The sequence below is a fragment of the Carcharhinus amblyrhynchos genome, unplaced genomic scaffold (genome assembly GCF_965287045.1).
Source record: "Carcharhinus amblyrhynchos unplaced genomic scaffold, sCarAmb.v2.hapA scaffold_53, whole genome shotgun sequence".
NCBI classification, from domain to species: domain Eukaryota; kingdom Metazoa; phylum Chordata; class Chondrichthyes; order Carcharhiniformes; family Carcharhinidae; genus Carcharhinus; species Carcharhinus amblyrhynchos.
Window position 1 is genome coordinate 1,571,467 of NW_027649794.1, and position 15,006 is coordinate 1,586,472.

General features: G+C 46.3%; 1 protein-coding gene across 1 annotated transcript in view; it reads right to left on the minus strand.

The window, feature by feature from the left end:
* Positions 1 to 2,030: 2,030 nt before the first annotated feature.
* The window catches only part of LOC145337596 (poliovirus receptor homolog), a 57,137-nt gene continuing 44,161 nt past the window's right edge, over positions 2,031 to 15,006 (minus strand). The window contains exons 9-11 of the mRNA XM_080182389.1: positions 12,399 to 12,503; positions 7,177 to 7,217; positions 2,031 to 2,673 (exon numbers count right to left, since the gene is read on the minus strand). Coding sequence (XP_080038515.1) covers positions 2,557 to 2,673; positions 7,177 to 7,217; positions 12,399 to 12,503 — 263 coding nt within the window. The 3' untranslated portion in view covers positions 2,031 to 2,556. The remainder of the gene's footprint in view (positions 2,674 to 7,176; positions 7,218 to 12,398; positions 12,504 to 15,006) is intronic.

The following is a 15,006-nucleotide window of genomic DNA, read 5'->3' on the forward strand; positions in this document are numbered from 1 at the left end:
ACTCAAGGATTCAGTCCTTCCCATTGGGGTCTGGTTGTTCTGATCTCTGGATCATTTCTGACATTACTCTTGGGCAGCACGGTGGCACAGTGGTCAGCACTGCTGCCTCACATGGCCAGGGGCCCAGGTTCGTTTCCCAGCTTGGGTCTGTGCGACGTTTGCATGTTGTCCCCGTGTCTGCGTGGGTTTCCTCCGGGTGCTCCGGTTTCCTCCCAGAGCCCAAAGATCTGCGGGTTAGGTGGATTGGCCACGCTAAAATTGCCCCTTAGTGTCAGGGGAATTAGTGGGGCAAATATGTAGGGCTGTGGGGATAGGATCGAGGTGGGATTGTGGTCAGCACCATCTCAATGGATCGAATGGCCTCCGTCTGCACTGCAGGGATTCTCTTCTCTGATTCAGCTGAAATTTATTCCAGACACAAACCCCCAGCTTGTTATCTATGAACCCAGTTGTTCTTTTACTGGAATTATTGACCATAACAAAATTTAGGGAGAAAAAACATATTTTTCTGTGCATTACACGTATATGTTGAACATCATGTTAAAACATTTATTAAAAAGAATGTCTGCTGCCTCTCATCGCTGTCGCTAGACCAGAAAAAAAATACAAATAAATAAGGGTAAAAACTCACTCATCATCAGTGCAAGTAACTGAGGCAAGGGAGAGAGTGTAGCTTAACTCCTCAGTGCCAATGTTTTTGAAAGCAGAATGAGATGTTTAAATATGGCGCGTTTCCAGCGAGCATGTCCATGTTACTTCCGCATTATCCCAATGCACATGTGCAGTGCACAGTGGGGTGGCGCAGCGGTTAGCACTGCTGCCTCACAGCGCCAGGGAACTGGGTTCGATTCCAGCCTCGGGTCGCTGTCTGTGCGGAGTTCGCACATTCTCCCCGTGTCTGCGTGGGTTTCCTCCGGGTGCTCCGGTTTCCTCCAAAAGATGTGCTGGTTAGGTTGATTGACCATGCTAAAATTGCCCCGGGTGCCAGGGGGATTAGCAGGGTAGATTTGTGGGGCGATGGGAATAGGTTCTGGGTGGGATTGTGATCGGTGCACACTCAATGGGTCAAATGGCACTGTAGGGATTCTCTGTGCAGTCGACTTAAGTCGGGATTCGGACTGGAAGTTATGGACCATTGTGATAACAATGAGTGCTGTTGAATGCGGTGCTATAGATGATTTGTTTAAGGTTTTTTTGTACAGGTCTCATTGAACAGTGGGATGCATACAAAATATTATGCATCGATGGGGTGGGGGACATTTCCAATCCGAGCTTTCCTTACTGAGGCTATGGCCAAAATTCTCCGACCTCATCCGCAACTCCAGTCCGATAAATGGACCATGGAACCTCTGCAGTGCTGAAGGAGACCATTCAGCCCATCGAGTCTGCACTCACCGCAATCCCACCCAGGCCCTATCCCCATAACCCCGCACTTCTACCCTGCTAATCCCCCGGTTAGTTTCCCATGGTATTATCGCTAGATTATTAACCCAGAAATCCAGCGAACATTCTGGGGACCCGGGTTCGAATCCTGCCACAGCAGGCGGTGAAATTTGAACTCACTAATAAAAAATATTCCAATTCCAATATATCTGGAATTAAGAATCTACGGGTGACCATGAAACCATTGTCGATTGTCAGAAAAGCCCATCGGGTTCACTAATGTCCTTTAGGGAAGGAAATCTGCTGTTCTTACTCGGTCTGGCCTACATGTGACTCCAAAGCCTCAGCAACATGGCTGACTCTCAGCTGCCCTCTGAATAAGCTCAACCAGGGATGGGCAATAAATGCTGGCCAGCCAATGAATTTTAAAATGAATTTAAAAAAAAAAATCAATCTAACCCGCACATCTTTGAACAGTGACCCAAGCCGGGAATCGAACCCAGGCCCACGGCGCTGTGAGGCAGCATTGCTGACCACTGTGCCACCACTGAGTGCCAAATCCTTTGTTCACACTGGCAGCAGTAAAGATTGAAGTTCATTTTCAAGTTAAGTTTTGTTATTAGCGTCACAAGTAAGACATTAACACTGCAACAAAGTTACTGTGAAAATCCCCTAGTCCCCACACCCCGGGAGAATTTAGCATGGCCAATGCACCTAACCAGCACGTCTTTCAGACTGTGGGAGGAAACCGGAGCAAACCCACCCAGACACGGGGAGAATGTGCAGGCTCTCGCATAGACAGTGACCCGAGGACGGGGATCGAACCCGGGTCCCTGGCGCTGTGAGGCAGCAGTGCTAACCACTGTGCCACTATGTAGTGGGGTCTACACGATCGGAGAGTTCCAGCCTGCGTCATGGCAAGGTAAGAACAGAATCGGAAAAGGGGGAATAAATCCAAAGGGAGTAATGCTGATGGTGGCCCATTGTTTGTCCGATATTCCTGTATTTTAACAGCCAGCCAGAGAAACAGGAGCAGGACTACACAAGGCAAGATGGATTTCAGACAGAACACGAGCTCATGCTTATATGCACATATAGAAATTCACAGCGTTTATTACACAGATGTTGTAAACCATTTTTAAAAGAGGTTCCACACAAGGCAACGGGCCACTATTAAGTTTGGCTGCACTTCACAGCAGCGTACACAGTCTCTTCTACATTTTCCCTTTGTGATGAAGCTTTCGCCAGTACATTCAGATCCAGTGTCGCATAAACCATCCCCTGTTCGACCTGTTAAAAAAGTGCAAAAAGACACATTTCAAGCTTCCATTCCAGCCCATTCAGGGACATAATGAATAATGGGAGCAGCAAGAGACTCAAAATAGCAGAGGTCATGATCAGACCCTGATTTTCTTGCTCTTCTGAAGGGTAACGAATGCTGTCCTGGGCAACAGTGCCCTCATTGCAGGAAAAAAGAAATGATTTTTCCTCTCCAGCCTTGACTGAGTACATAACACTTACCAGTTAGTGTAAACAGTGCACAGAACACACACACCGGTTAGTGTAAACACAGCACATAACATACACACACCGGTTAGTGTAAACACTGCACATAACACGCACACACTGGTGAGTGTAAACACTGCACCTAACATACACACACCGGTTAGTGTAAACACTGCACCTAACATACACACACCGGTTAGTGTAAACACTGCACAAAACATACGCCGGTTAGTGTAAACACTGCACTTAAAACATACACACCAGTTAGTGTAAACACTGCACATAACACACACATCGGTTAGTGTAAACACTGCACATAACACACACATCGGTTAGTGTAAACACTGCACATAACACACACACCAGTTAGTGTAAACACTGCACATAACACACACATCGGTTAGTGTAAACACTGCACATAACACACACATCGGTTAGTGTAAACACTGCACATAACACACACACCAGTTAGTGTAAACACTGCACATAACACACACATCGGTTAGTGTAAACACTGCACATAACACACACACCGGTTAGTGTAAACACTGCACTTAAAACATACACACCAGTTAGTGTAAACACTGCACATAACACACACACCAGTTAGTGTAAACACTGCACATAACACACACACCGGTTATTGTAAACACTGCACATAACACACATACCGGTTATTGTAAACACTGCACATAACACACACACCGGTTATTGTAAACACTGCACTTAAAACACACACACACCGGTTATTGTAAACACTGCACATAACACACACACCGGTTATTGTAAACACTGCACATAACACACACACCGGTTATTGTAAACACTGCACATAACACACACACCGGTTATTGTAAACACTGCACATAACACACACACTGGTTATTGTAAACACTGCATATAACACACACACCGGTTATTGTAAACACTGCACATAACACACACACTGGTTATTGTAAACACTGCACATAACACACACACCGGTTATTGTAAACACTGCACATAACACACACACCGGTTATTGTAAACACTGCATATAACACACACACCGGTTATTGTAAACACTGCACATAACACACACACCGGTTATTGTAAACACTGCACATAACACACACACCGGTTATTGTAAACACTGCACATAACACACACACCAGTTAGTGTAAACACTGCACATAACACACACACCAGTTAGTGTAAACACTGCACATAACACACACACCGGTTATTGTAAACACTGCACATAACACAAACACACCGGTTATTGTAAACACTGCACTTAAAACACACACACACCGGTTATTGTAAACACTGCACATAACACAAACACACCGGTTATTGTAAACACTGCACATAACACACACTCACCGGTTAGTGTAAACACTGCACATAACACACACACTGGTTAGTGTAAACACTGCACATAACACACACACTGGTTAGTGTAGACACTGCACGTAACACACACACGGGTTAGTGTAAACACTGTGTATAACACCCCCTGGTTAGTGTAAACACTTTGTATTACACACACGGTTAGTGTAAACACGGTATAACACACACAGGTTAGCGTAAACACTGTATAATACACAAGGGTTAATGTAAATACTGTGTATAACACACACGGGTTAGTGTAAACACTGTGTATAACACACACGGGTTTGTGTAAACACTGTGTATAACGCACACGGGTCAGAGTACACACAGTGTATAACACACACGGGTTAGTGTAAACACTGTGTATAACGCACACGGGTTAGTGTAAACACTGTGCATAACACACACGGGTTAGTGTAAACACTGTGTATAACAGACACGGTTAGTGTAAACACTGTGCATAACACACACGGGTTAGTGTAAACACTGTGTATAACAGACACGGTTAGTGTAAACACTGTGCATAACACACACGGGTTAGTGTAAACGCTGTGTATAACACACATGGGTCAGTGTAAACACTGTGTATAACACACATGGGTTAGTGTAAACACTGTGCATAACACACACGGGTTAGTGTAAACACTGTGTATAACACACACGGGTTAGTGTAAACACTGTGTATAACACACACGGGTTAGTGTAAACACTGTGTATAACACACGCGGTGAGTGACACGGTTAGTGTAAACACTGTGTATAACACACACAGTTAGTGCAAACTCTGTGTATAACACACACGGTTAGTGTAAACACTGTGTATAACACACACGGTGAGTGACACGGTTAGTGTAAACACTGTGTATAACACACACAGTTAGTGCAAACTCTGTGTATAACACACACGGTTAGTGTAAACACTGTGTATAACACACACGGTGAGTGACACGGTTAGTGTAAACACTGTGTATAACACACACGGTTAGTGCAAACTCTGCGTATAACACACACGGTTAGTGTAAACACTGTGTATAACACACACGGGTTAGTGTAAACACTGTGTATAACACACACAGTTAGTGTAAACACTGTGTATAACACACACGGTTAGTGTAAACACGGTGTATAACACACACGGTTAGTGTAAACACTGTGTATAACACACACGGTTAGTGTAAACACTGTGTATAACACACACGGTTAGTGTAAACACTGTATTATCACACACGGTTAGTGTAAACACTGTGTATAACACACACGGTTAGTGTAAACACGGTGTATAACACACGCGGTTAGTGTAAACACTGTGTATAACACACACGGGTTAGTGTAAACACTGTGTATAACACACACAGTTAGTGTAAACACTGTATTATCACACACGGTTAGTGTAAACACTGTGTATAACACACACGGTTAGTGTAAACACGGTGTATAACACACACAGTTAGTGTAAACACTGTGTATAACACACACAGTTAGTGCAAACTCTGCGTATAACACACACGGTTAGTGTAAACACTGTGTATAACACACACGGTTAGTGTAAACACTGTGTATAACACACACGGTTAGTGTAAACACTATTATCACACACGGTTAGTGCAAACACTGTGTATAACACGCACGGTTAGTGTAAACACTGTGTATAACACACACGGTTAGTGTAAACACTGTGTATAACACACACGGTTAGTGTAAACACTGTGTATAACGCACACGGTTAGTGTAAACACTGTGTATAACACACACGGGTTAGTGTAAACACTGTGTATAACACACACAGTTAGTGCAAACTCTGTGTATAACACACACGGTTAGTGTAAACACTGTGTATAACACACGCGGTGAGTGACACGGTTAGTGTAAACACTGTGTATAACACACACAGTTAGTGCAAACTCTGTGTATAACACACGGTTAGTGTAAACACTGTGTATAACACACACGGTGAGTGACACGGTTAGTGTAAACACTGTGTATAACACACACAGTTAGTGCAAACTCTGCGTATAACACACACGGTTAGTGTAAACACTGTGTATAACACACACGGTTAGTGTAAACACTGTGTATAACACACACGGTTAGTGTAAACACTGTGTATAACACACACGGTTAGTGTAAACACTGTGTATAACACACACGGTTAGTGTAAACACTGTATTATCACACACGGTTAGTGTAAACACTGTGTATAACACACACGGTTAGTGTAAACACGGTGTATAACACACGCGGTTAGTGTAAACACTGTGTATAACACACACGGGTTAGTGTAAACACTGTGTATAACACACACAGTTAGTGTAAACACTGTATTATCACACACGGTTAGTGTAAACACTGTGTATAACACACACGGTTAGTGTAAACACGGTGTATAACACACACAGTTAGTGTAAACACTGTGTATAACACACACAGTTAGTGCAAACTCTGCGTATAACACACACGGTTAGTGTAAACACTGTGTATAACACACACGGTTAGTGTAAACACTGTGTATAACACACACGGTTAGTGTAAACACTATTATCACACACGGTTAGTGCAAACACTGTGTATAACACGCACGGTTAGTGTAAACACTGTGTATAACACACACGGTTAGTGTAAACACTGTGTATAACACACACGGTTAGTGTAAACACTGTGTATAACGCACACGGTTAGTGTAAACACTGTGTATAACACACGTGGTTAGTGTAAACACTGTGTATAACACACGCGGTTAGTGTAAACACTGTGTATAACACACACGGTTAGTGTAAACACTGTGTATAACACACACGGTTAGTGTAAACACTGTGTATAACACACACGGTTAGTGTAAACACTGTGTATAACACACGCGGTTAGTGTAAACACTGTGTATAACACTCAATCAGTATCAATGCCCCATTGAACATACTTCACTTTGAAGGTTGTTGCTTTCATGCTGAGCTCCTGTTTCTGTAAAATTGGAAGACAAACATATTTTGCCGTGATCATTTTCAAACGTACCAAGCCATACAATCAATGTTTTCACATCTCACACAGTTGTGCTTTGTGAGCTTTCTCTTTGACACATTTCCTCCTTCACTGAGTGAGATTTGTTTCACAGTCCTCCTTCCCCTAACTCCCCCTCTCCTAACCTCCTGTCCACAATCTCCCCTCCCAACCTCGCCTCGTTCAGCCTTCCCAGCCCCCCTCCTCCCTCTCCCCTCCTCCTGTCTCTCCAACCTCCCCTCCTCCACTCTCCCCTCCTCCTGTCTCTCCAACCTCCCCTCCCCCACTCTCCCCTCCTCCAGCCTTCCCAACCCCCCTCCCCCCTCTCCCCTCCTCCTGTCTCTCCAACATCCCCTCCCCCCCTCCCCTCCTCCAGCCTTCCCAACCCCCCTCCCCCCTCTCCCCTCCTCCTGTCTCTCCAACCTCCCCTCCCCCACTCTCCCCTCCTCCAGCCTTCCCAACTTCCCCTCCCCCACTCTCCCCTCCTCCTGCCTCCCCAACTTCCCCTCCCCCACTCTCCCCTCCTCCTACCTCCCCAACCTCCCCTCCCCCACTCTCCCCTCCTCCTGCCTCCCTAACCTCCCCTCCCCCACTCTCCCCTCCTCCTACCTCCCCAACCTCCCCTCCCCCACTCTCCCCTCCTCCTGCCTCCCTAACCTCCCCTCCCCCACTCTCCCCTCCTCCTGCCTCCCTAACCTCCCCTCCCCCACTCTCCCCTCCTCCTGCCTCCCTAACCTCCCCTCTCCCCCTCTACCCTCCTCCTGCCTCCCCAACTTCCCCTCCCCCACTCTCCCCTCCTCTTACCTCCCCTCCCCCACTCTCCCCTCCTCCTGCCTCCCCAACACCCCTCTCCCCTCTCCCCTCCTCCTGCCTTCCCAACCTCCCCTCCTCCACTCTCCCCTCCTCCTGTCTCCCCAACCTCCCTCCCCCACTCTCCCCTCCTCCTACCTCCCCAACCTCCCCTCCTCCACTCTCCCCTCCTCCTACCTCCCCAACCTCCCCTCCCCCGCTCTCCCCTCCTCCTGCCTCCCCAACCTCCCCTCTCGCAGCCCCTCATCCCCCACCCTCCTCTCTCCCAGCCTCCCCTCTGCCAGACCCCTCCGCCCAGCCCTCCTCCCCCTCTTTCCTCTCCCTCAGCACCCCTCCCCTAGCCTCATTTCCCTATTCAATATTAAATTCCCACCTTTACCCACATTATACTGCATCTTCCACGCAAATGCGCTCACCCTCAACCTGTCCAAGTAACCCTGAAGCATATTTGCATCCTTCTCACAGCTCACTCTGGCCGAAGAAATTCCTCCTCTCCTCAGTTCTAAGTGGCCGTCTCTTTACTTTGAAGCCCTTGGTTCCTTGTTTCTCTTCCTAAGCAACTTCTCCCCAACATCCACTCTGTGTAATCCTTTCAATACTCTATAACTTTCAATTCGATCTCCCCTCACCGCTTCTAAACTCCATCGAGACCCAGAATCTTCACCTGCCCCTCATACATCAAGCTTTGGTGAACCCCCTCTAGACCCTCTCCAAGGCCAGCACATCCTTCTTAGAAATGGTGTCCAAAGTGGCTCACAATATTCGAAATATATCCCCAGCAGAGTCTAATGAAGCCTCAACAGTACATCCCTGCTTTCGCGTTTTAGTCCTCCACTCATCAATTGTCCCAGTTCTCATGAAAGATCACCATCAGAATTACAGAATTGGAGAAGGAGGCCACTCAGCCCATCAATCCTACTGTCAAATCGATTTAAATGCCATTCCCCTGCCTTTTCCCCATACCCCTGCGCATTGTTTCTACTCAGTCATCATCTAATTGGACGGGACGGGGACACAGTGGTCAGCACCGCTGCCTCAGGGTCCCGGGTTCGATCCCCGGCTTTGTCTGTGCGGAGCCTGCACGTTCTCCCCGTGTCTGCGTGGGTTTCCTCCGGGTGTGCTGGTTTCTTCCAAGATGTGCGGGTCGGGTGGGTTGTCCATGCTAAATTGCCCCTTAGTGTCAGGGGGACTCGGAGAGTAAAGGCAGAGGGTTATGGGGATAGGGCCTGGATGGGATTGGGGTCAGAGCAGACTCAATGGGCCAAATGGCCTCCTTCTGCACTAGGATTCTGGGATTCTAATGCCGTCTCAAACACCTCGATTGAACCTGCTTCCACCACACTGCCGGGCACTGTATTCCAGGCCTCAAACTTTCGCTGTGCGGATAAGTTTTTACCCACATCACAATCGCCTGAAACATTAACCCTATTTCTCTCTCCATAGGCTGACCTCCTGCACATTTCCAGAATTTTCCCTTCTTAACTTTTTTACGAATGCGCAGAAGGATGGGGAGCTGAAATAGGCAACTTCAATCCCTCGAACCTACTCCACCATTCAATCTAATTGTGGCTGATCTCTTCCCAGTCTCAAATCCCCATCTGTTCCCCATACCCCTTCAACCCGGTTTCTGTTCGAAACATATCTATCTCTTCCTTGCAATCGTTCACTCCACTGTGCCACAGGGCAGTGAGCTCCACAAGTTCATCACCCTTTGCGAGAACTAGATCCTCCATGGAGTCTCAGAGCCATAGAGGTTCAAGGCTGGAAAACAGGCCCTTTGGCCCAACTTGTCCATGTCGCCCTTTTTTTAACTAAGCCCGTCCCATTAATCCGTGTTTGGCCCATGTCCCTCTATACCCATTTTACCCATGTAACTGTCTAAATGCTTTTTAAAGGACAAAATTGTACCCGCCTCTATTACTATCTCTGGCAGCTCATCCCAGACACCATCCTCTATGTGAAAACATTGCCCCTCTGAACCCTTTTGTATCTCACCTTAAACCTGTGTCCTCTAGTTTTAGACTCCCTTACCTTTGGGAAAAGATATTGACTACCTAGCTGATCTGTGCCCCTCACTATTTTATAGACCTCTATAAGATCATCTCTCAGTCTCCTACGCTCCAGAGAAAAAAGTCCCAGTCTATCCAGCCTCTCCTTATAACTCAAACCATCAAGTCCCAAGAGAAACCTAAATTTTTTTGCATTCTTTCCAGTTTAATAATATCCTTTCTATAATAGGGTGACCAGAACTGTACACAGTGTTCCAAGTGTGGCCTTACCAATGTCTTGTACAACTTCAACAAGACATTCCAACTCCTGTATTCAATGTTCTGATTGATGAAGTAAAAAGTCTGACAACATCAGGTTTAAGTCCAACCGATTTATTTGATAGTAAATTCACTAGCTTTCGAGGTTCCCATCTTCGTCAGGTGAATGGAGAGTTTTGGCCTCAGACAGAGCATATAAAGCACAGACAGTTTACAGATTACTGATTAGAATGCGAATCTTTACATTTAACCTGCTGTTCAAGTCTTAAAGTGGCCGACAATGTGAGTGGAAGGAGCACTGATCACAGGTTAAAGAGATGTGCATTGTCTCCAGACAGTACAGTAAGTGAGGTTTTGCAAACCCAGGCAAGTCACGGGGGTTACAGATAGTGTGACATGAACCCAAGATCCCTGTTGAGACTGTCCTCGTGTGTGCGGAACTTGGCTAATCAGTCTTCATGACACAAGACAGCGCAGAGCAGAGACTGATAGCCAAGTTCCGCACACACGAGGACGGTCTCAACAGGGATCTTGGGTTCATGTCACACTATCTGTAACCCCCGTGACTTGCCTGGGTTTGCAAAACCTCACTTACTGTACTGTCTGGAGACAATGCACATCTCTTTAACCTGTGATCAGTGCTCCTTCCACTCACATTGTCGGCCACTTTAGGACCTGAACAGCAGGTTAAGTGTAAAGATTCGTATTCTAATCAGTAATCTATAAACTGTCTGTGCTTTATATGCTCTGTCTGAGGCCAGAACTCTCCATTCACCTGAAGAAGAGGGAAACCTCGAAAGCTAGTGAGTTTACTATCAAATAAATCGGTTGGACTTAAACCTGGCGTTGTCAGACTTTTTACTGTGTTTACCCCAGTCCAACGCCGGCATATCCACATCCTGGTCGATGAAACCAAGCATGCCCAATACCTGTGGCTCCCATGAGTTATACCCATAGATCTCTTTGCTCTATAGCACTTCCCAACGCCTTACCATGAACTGATCTCAGAATGAATGCCATTCACTCCTTGTTGGATGCAAACAAGTGGTAAAACTCCCACACGGGAGGGGCTGGGGGATTCACCTCATGGGTCACGTAAATTGGGTGAACATAAGAACATAAACATAAGAGCATAAGAAATAGGAGCAGGAGTAGGCCATCTAGCCCTTCGAGCCTGCCCCGCCATTCAATAAGATCATGGCTGATCTGTCGTGGCTCAGTTCCACTTTCCCGCTTTCTCCCCATAACCCTTAATCCCCTTGCCTACCAAAAACCTATCTACCCGCATCTTAAATATATTTAGCGAGGCAGCCTCCACCACTTCAACGGGCAGAGAATTCCAGAGATTCACCACCCTTTGAGTGAAGAAGTTCCTCCTCAACTCCGTTCTAAACCGCCCCCTCTTTACCTTGAGGCTGTGCCCTCTAGTCCTACTGTCCTTTCTGAGCGGTAAGAGCCTCTGCACCTCTATCCTATCCATCCCATTCATCATCTTATGTGTCTCAATGAGATCTCCCCTCATTCTTCTAAACTTTAATGAGTACAAGCCTCGTATATTCAGCCTCTCCTCATAGTTCAACCCCCTCAACTCCGGTATCAGCCTAGTAAACCTCCTCTGCACTCCCTCCAAGGCCAAAATATCCTTGCGTAAGTGCGGCGACCAAAACTGCACACAGTACTCCAGCTGCGGCCTCACCAGTGCCCTATACGGCTGCAGCAAGACCTCCCTACTTTTATCTTCAATCCCCCTCGCTATGAAGGCCAGCATCCCATTCGCCTTCCTGACCACCTGCTGCACCTGCAGGCTGGGTTTTTGCGACTCATGCACAAGGACCACCAGGTCCCTCTGCACCATCGCATGCTGCAGTTTTTCGCCACGTAAGTAATAGTCCTTCCTACCATTATTCCTACCAAAGTGGACAACTTCACCATTCACAGACATTTCACAGACATCACATTCCCCGTCGGGCATGGTACGTGTTTCCTGCGGCTGTGACGAACATCTAAAGGAACTTCTTGCGCGCCATAAAGCTTGTGCATTAGAGCTTGTCAAAAATGAATCATTCACCTTGGATTTTTAGCTTCCTCCACAGTAGCGCCACGACCAACACAGTGACAATGAAAGCCACAAGAACAGTCGCGATTATAACCATCTTCAAAAATTCGTCATCGCCTTTGAAATAAATGAGGACAAGGTCACTCAAAAGAGTAAACAGAGCACGTACTTGATGGTAATTTTGAGAAAATAGACTGCGGGCAGCACTTGTGTAATTAAGTGTGCAGCAATTAGTAATAATAACATATATTTCATTGTCGTGTATGAATTGGGCGGCACGGTAGCACAGTGGTTAGCGCTGCTGCTTCACAGCTCCAGGGTCCTGGGTTCGATTCTCAGCTCGGGTCACTGTCTGTGCGGAGTTTGCAAATTCTCCTCGTGTCTGCGTGGGTTTCCTCCGGGTGATCCCGTTTCCTCCCACAGTCCAAAGATGTGAGGGTTAGGTTGATTGGCCATGCTATATTGCCCCTTACTGTCCAGGGATGCATTGGTTTGAGGGATTAGTGGGTATAATATGGGGGTAGGGCCTGGGTAGGATTGTGTTCGGTGCAGACTCGATGGGCCGAAGGGCCACTTTCTGCACTGTAGGGTTCTATGAAGAGAAATTTTATTTGCTCCTGTTAGGGAACAGATCCGAAACACCAAGGTGTGTTATGAAGTTAGATTAGACCCCAACTATTTTTGAATTTGGCATCAGAGTGATTTAAATTTAAGTTTATTTATTAGCGTCGCAAGCCGTCTTAAGTTAACACCGCAATGAAGTTACTGTGAAAGTCCCCTCGTCACCGTACACCAATGCCTATTTCGGTACACTGAGGGCGAATTTAGCGAGTCTTTCAGACCACGAGAGGAAACTGGAGCACCTGGAAGAAACCCAGAAGAAACCCTGCTCCTTGCCAACCCAAACAGAAACTGCCTGCCTTTCTCTCTTTAATCTCACTCCTCCCATTAGCACAAGACTCTCTCTTGTCAATCGACCTAATTAAACCCTATTTTGAAACTCAGGGGAAAAAAAATCCAAAAAAAAACAAAGCTGCATTAATTCAGATTAAAACAAGCAGTCCAATAATTAGGAGGGATTACGCTTCTGCATTCTCTGCACTTGGGTTGCCTGGAGCAGACAAAGTGTCACCAGCTGAACAGACTTGAATTTTAATATCTTTTTCACAGGAAGCATGGCACAAAATATATTTAAGACTGGCACAGTATTGTCACACTGCACATTCAAGGTTTAAAGCTTGAGGTTCATGTATCAGTGTGACAAGCAGGCTTACATTAACAGTGCAATTAAGTTATTGTGAAAATCCCCTATTTGCCAAACTCCGGTGCCTGTTTGGGTACACCGAGAGGGAATTTTGCACGGCCAATGCATCTAATCTGTACATCTTTGGAGTGTTGGAGAAAACCGGAGCACCCGGAAGAAACCCGTGCAGGCATGGGGAGAGTGTGCAGACTCCACACAGACAAGCTGGGAATCGAACCCGGGTCCCTGGCGCCCTGAGGCAGCAGTGCTAACCACCGTGCCACCGTGCCGCCCATTTAGTTATGTGTTAACACGGCATCAAACTTTGTATTTATAACATTACTGTTGTTCATAAATGTTTTCCATTAAACTTTACAAAACTCTACAAATGCTTCACTGAAACAAAACAAAATATTTCAATTACTGAAATATACTGAAGTTAAATGTGAGAATTATAAAATAAAGTAGGCAAGGCAGAAAAATACGAATGATAAACACATTTAGATTTCCACGGCCCAAAATATCAACTCTTTTATGATCCAAGTGTCAGACTCCACTTGGAGTACTGCGCGCAGTTTTGGTCGCCTCACTACAGGAAGGATGTGGAGGCGATTGAGAGGGTGCAGAGGAGATTTACAAGGATGTTGCCTGGATTGGGAGGCATGCCTTATGAAGATAGGTTGAGGGAGCTCGGTCTCTTCTCCCTGGAGAGACGAAGGTTGAGAGGTGACCTGATAGAGGTTTATAAAATGTTGAGAGGAATAGATAGGGTGGATTCTCGGAGGCTATTTCCCAGGGCTGAAATGGCCGCTACGAGAGGGCACAGGTTTAAGGTGCTGGGAAGCAAGTACAGAGGAGATGTTAGGGGTAAGTTTTTCACTCAGAGGGTGGTGAGTGAGTGGAATCGGCTGCTGTCGGTGGTGGTAGAGGCGAGCTCGCTGGGGTCTTTTAAAAGACTTCTGGTTGAGTATATGGGATCTAATGGGATTGGGAGTTACAGATAGTTCAATGGCTTGGTAGGTATGGATGTGATTGATGCCTGTTTGTGCTGTAGTGTTCTATGTTCTATCTAGCCAGCACACCTTTCGGACTGTGAGAGGAAACTGGAGCACCCGGAGGAAACCCACATAGACACGGGGGGAATGTGCAGTCGCCCCACAGACAGCAACCCGAGGGCAATTGGAACTGGGAAATCAATTGTGGCCTAGCTGACAATTCCCATACCCCGTAAAAGAATTCAAGGAAAAGTTTCTACAAAATCGAGTTGAAATCTGAGTATAAAAGAAATGCAATTAATGCACGCGTTGATTATTTTCTCAAGACTCCTTACAATTAAGCACTGCTGAACAACGAGATATAGCTGACAATATTTCATTG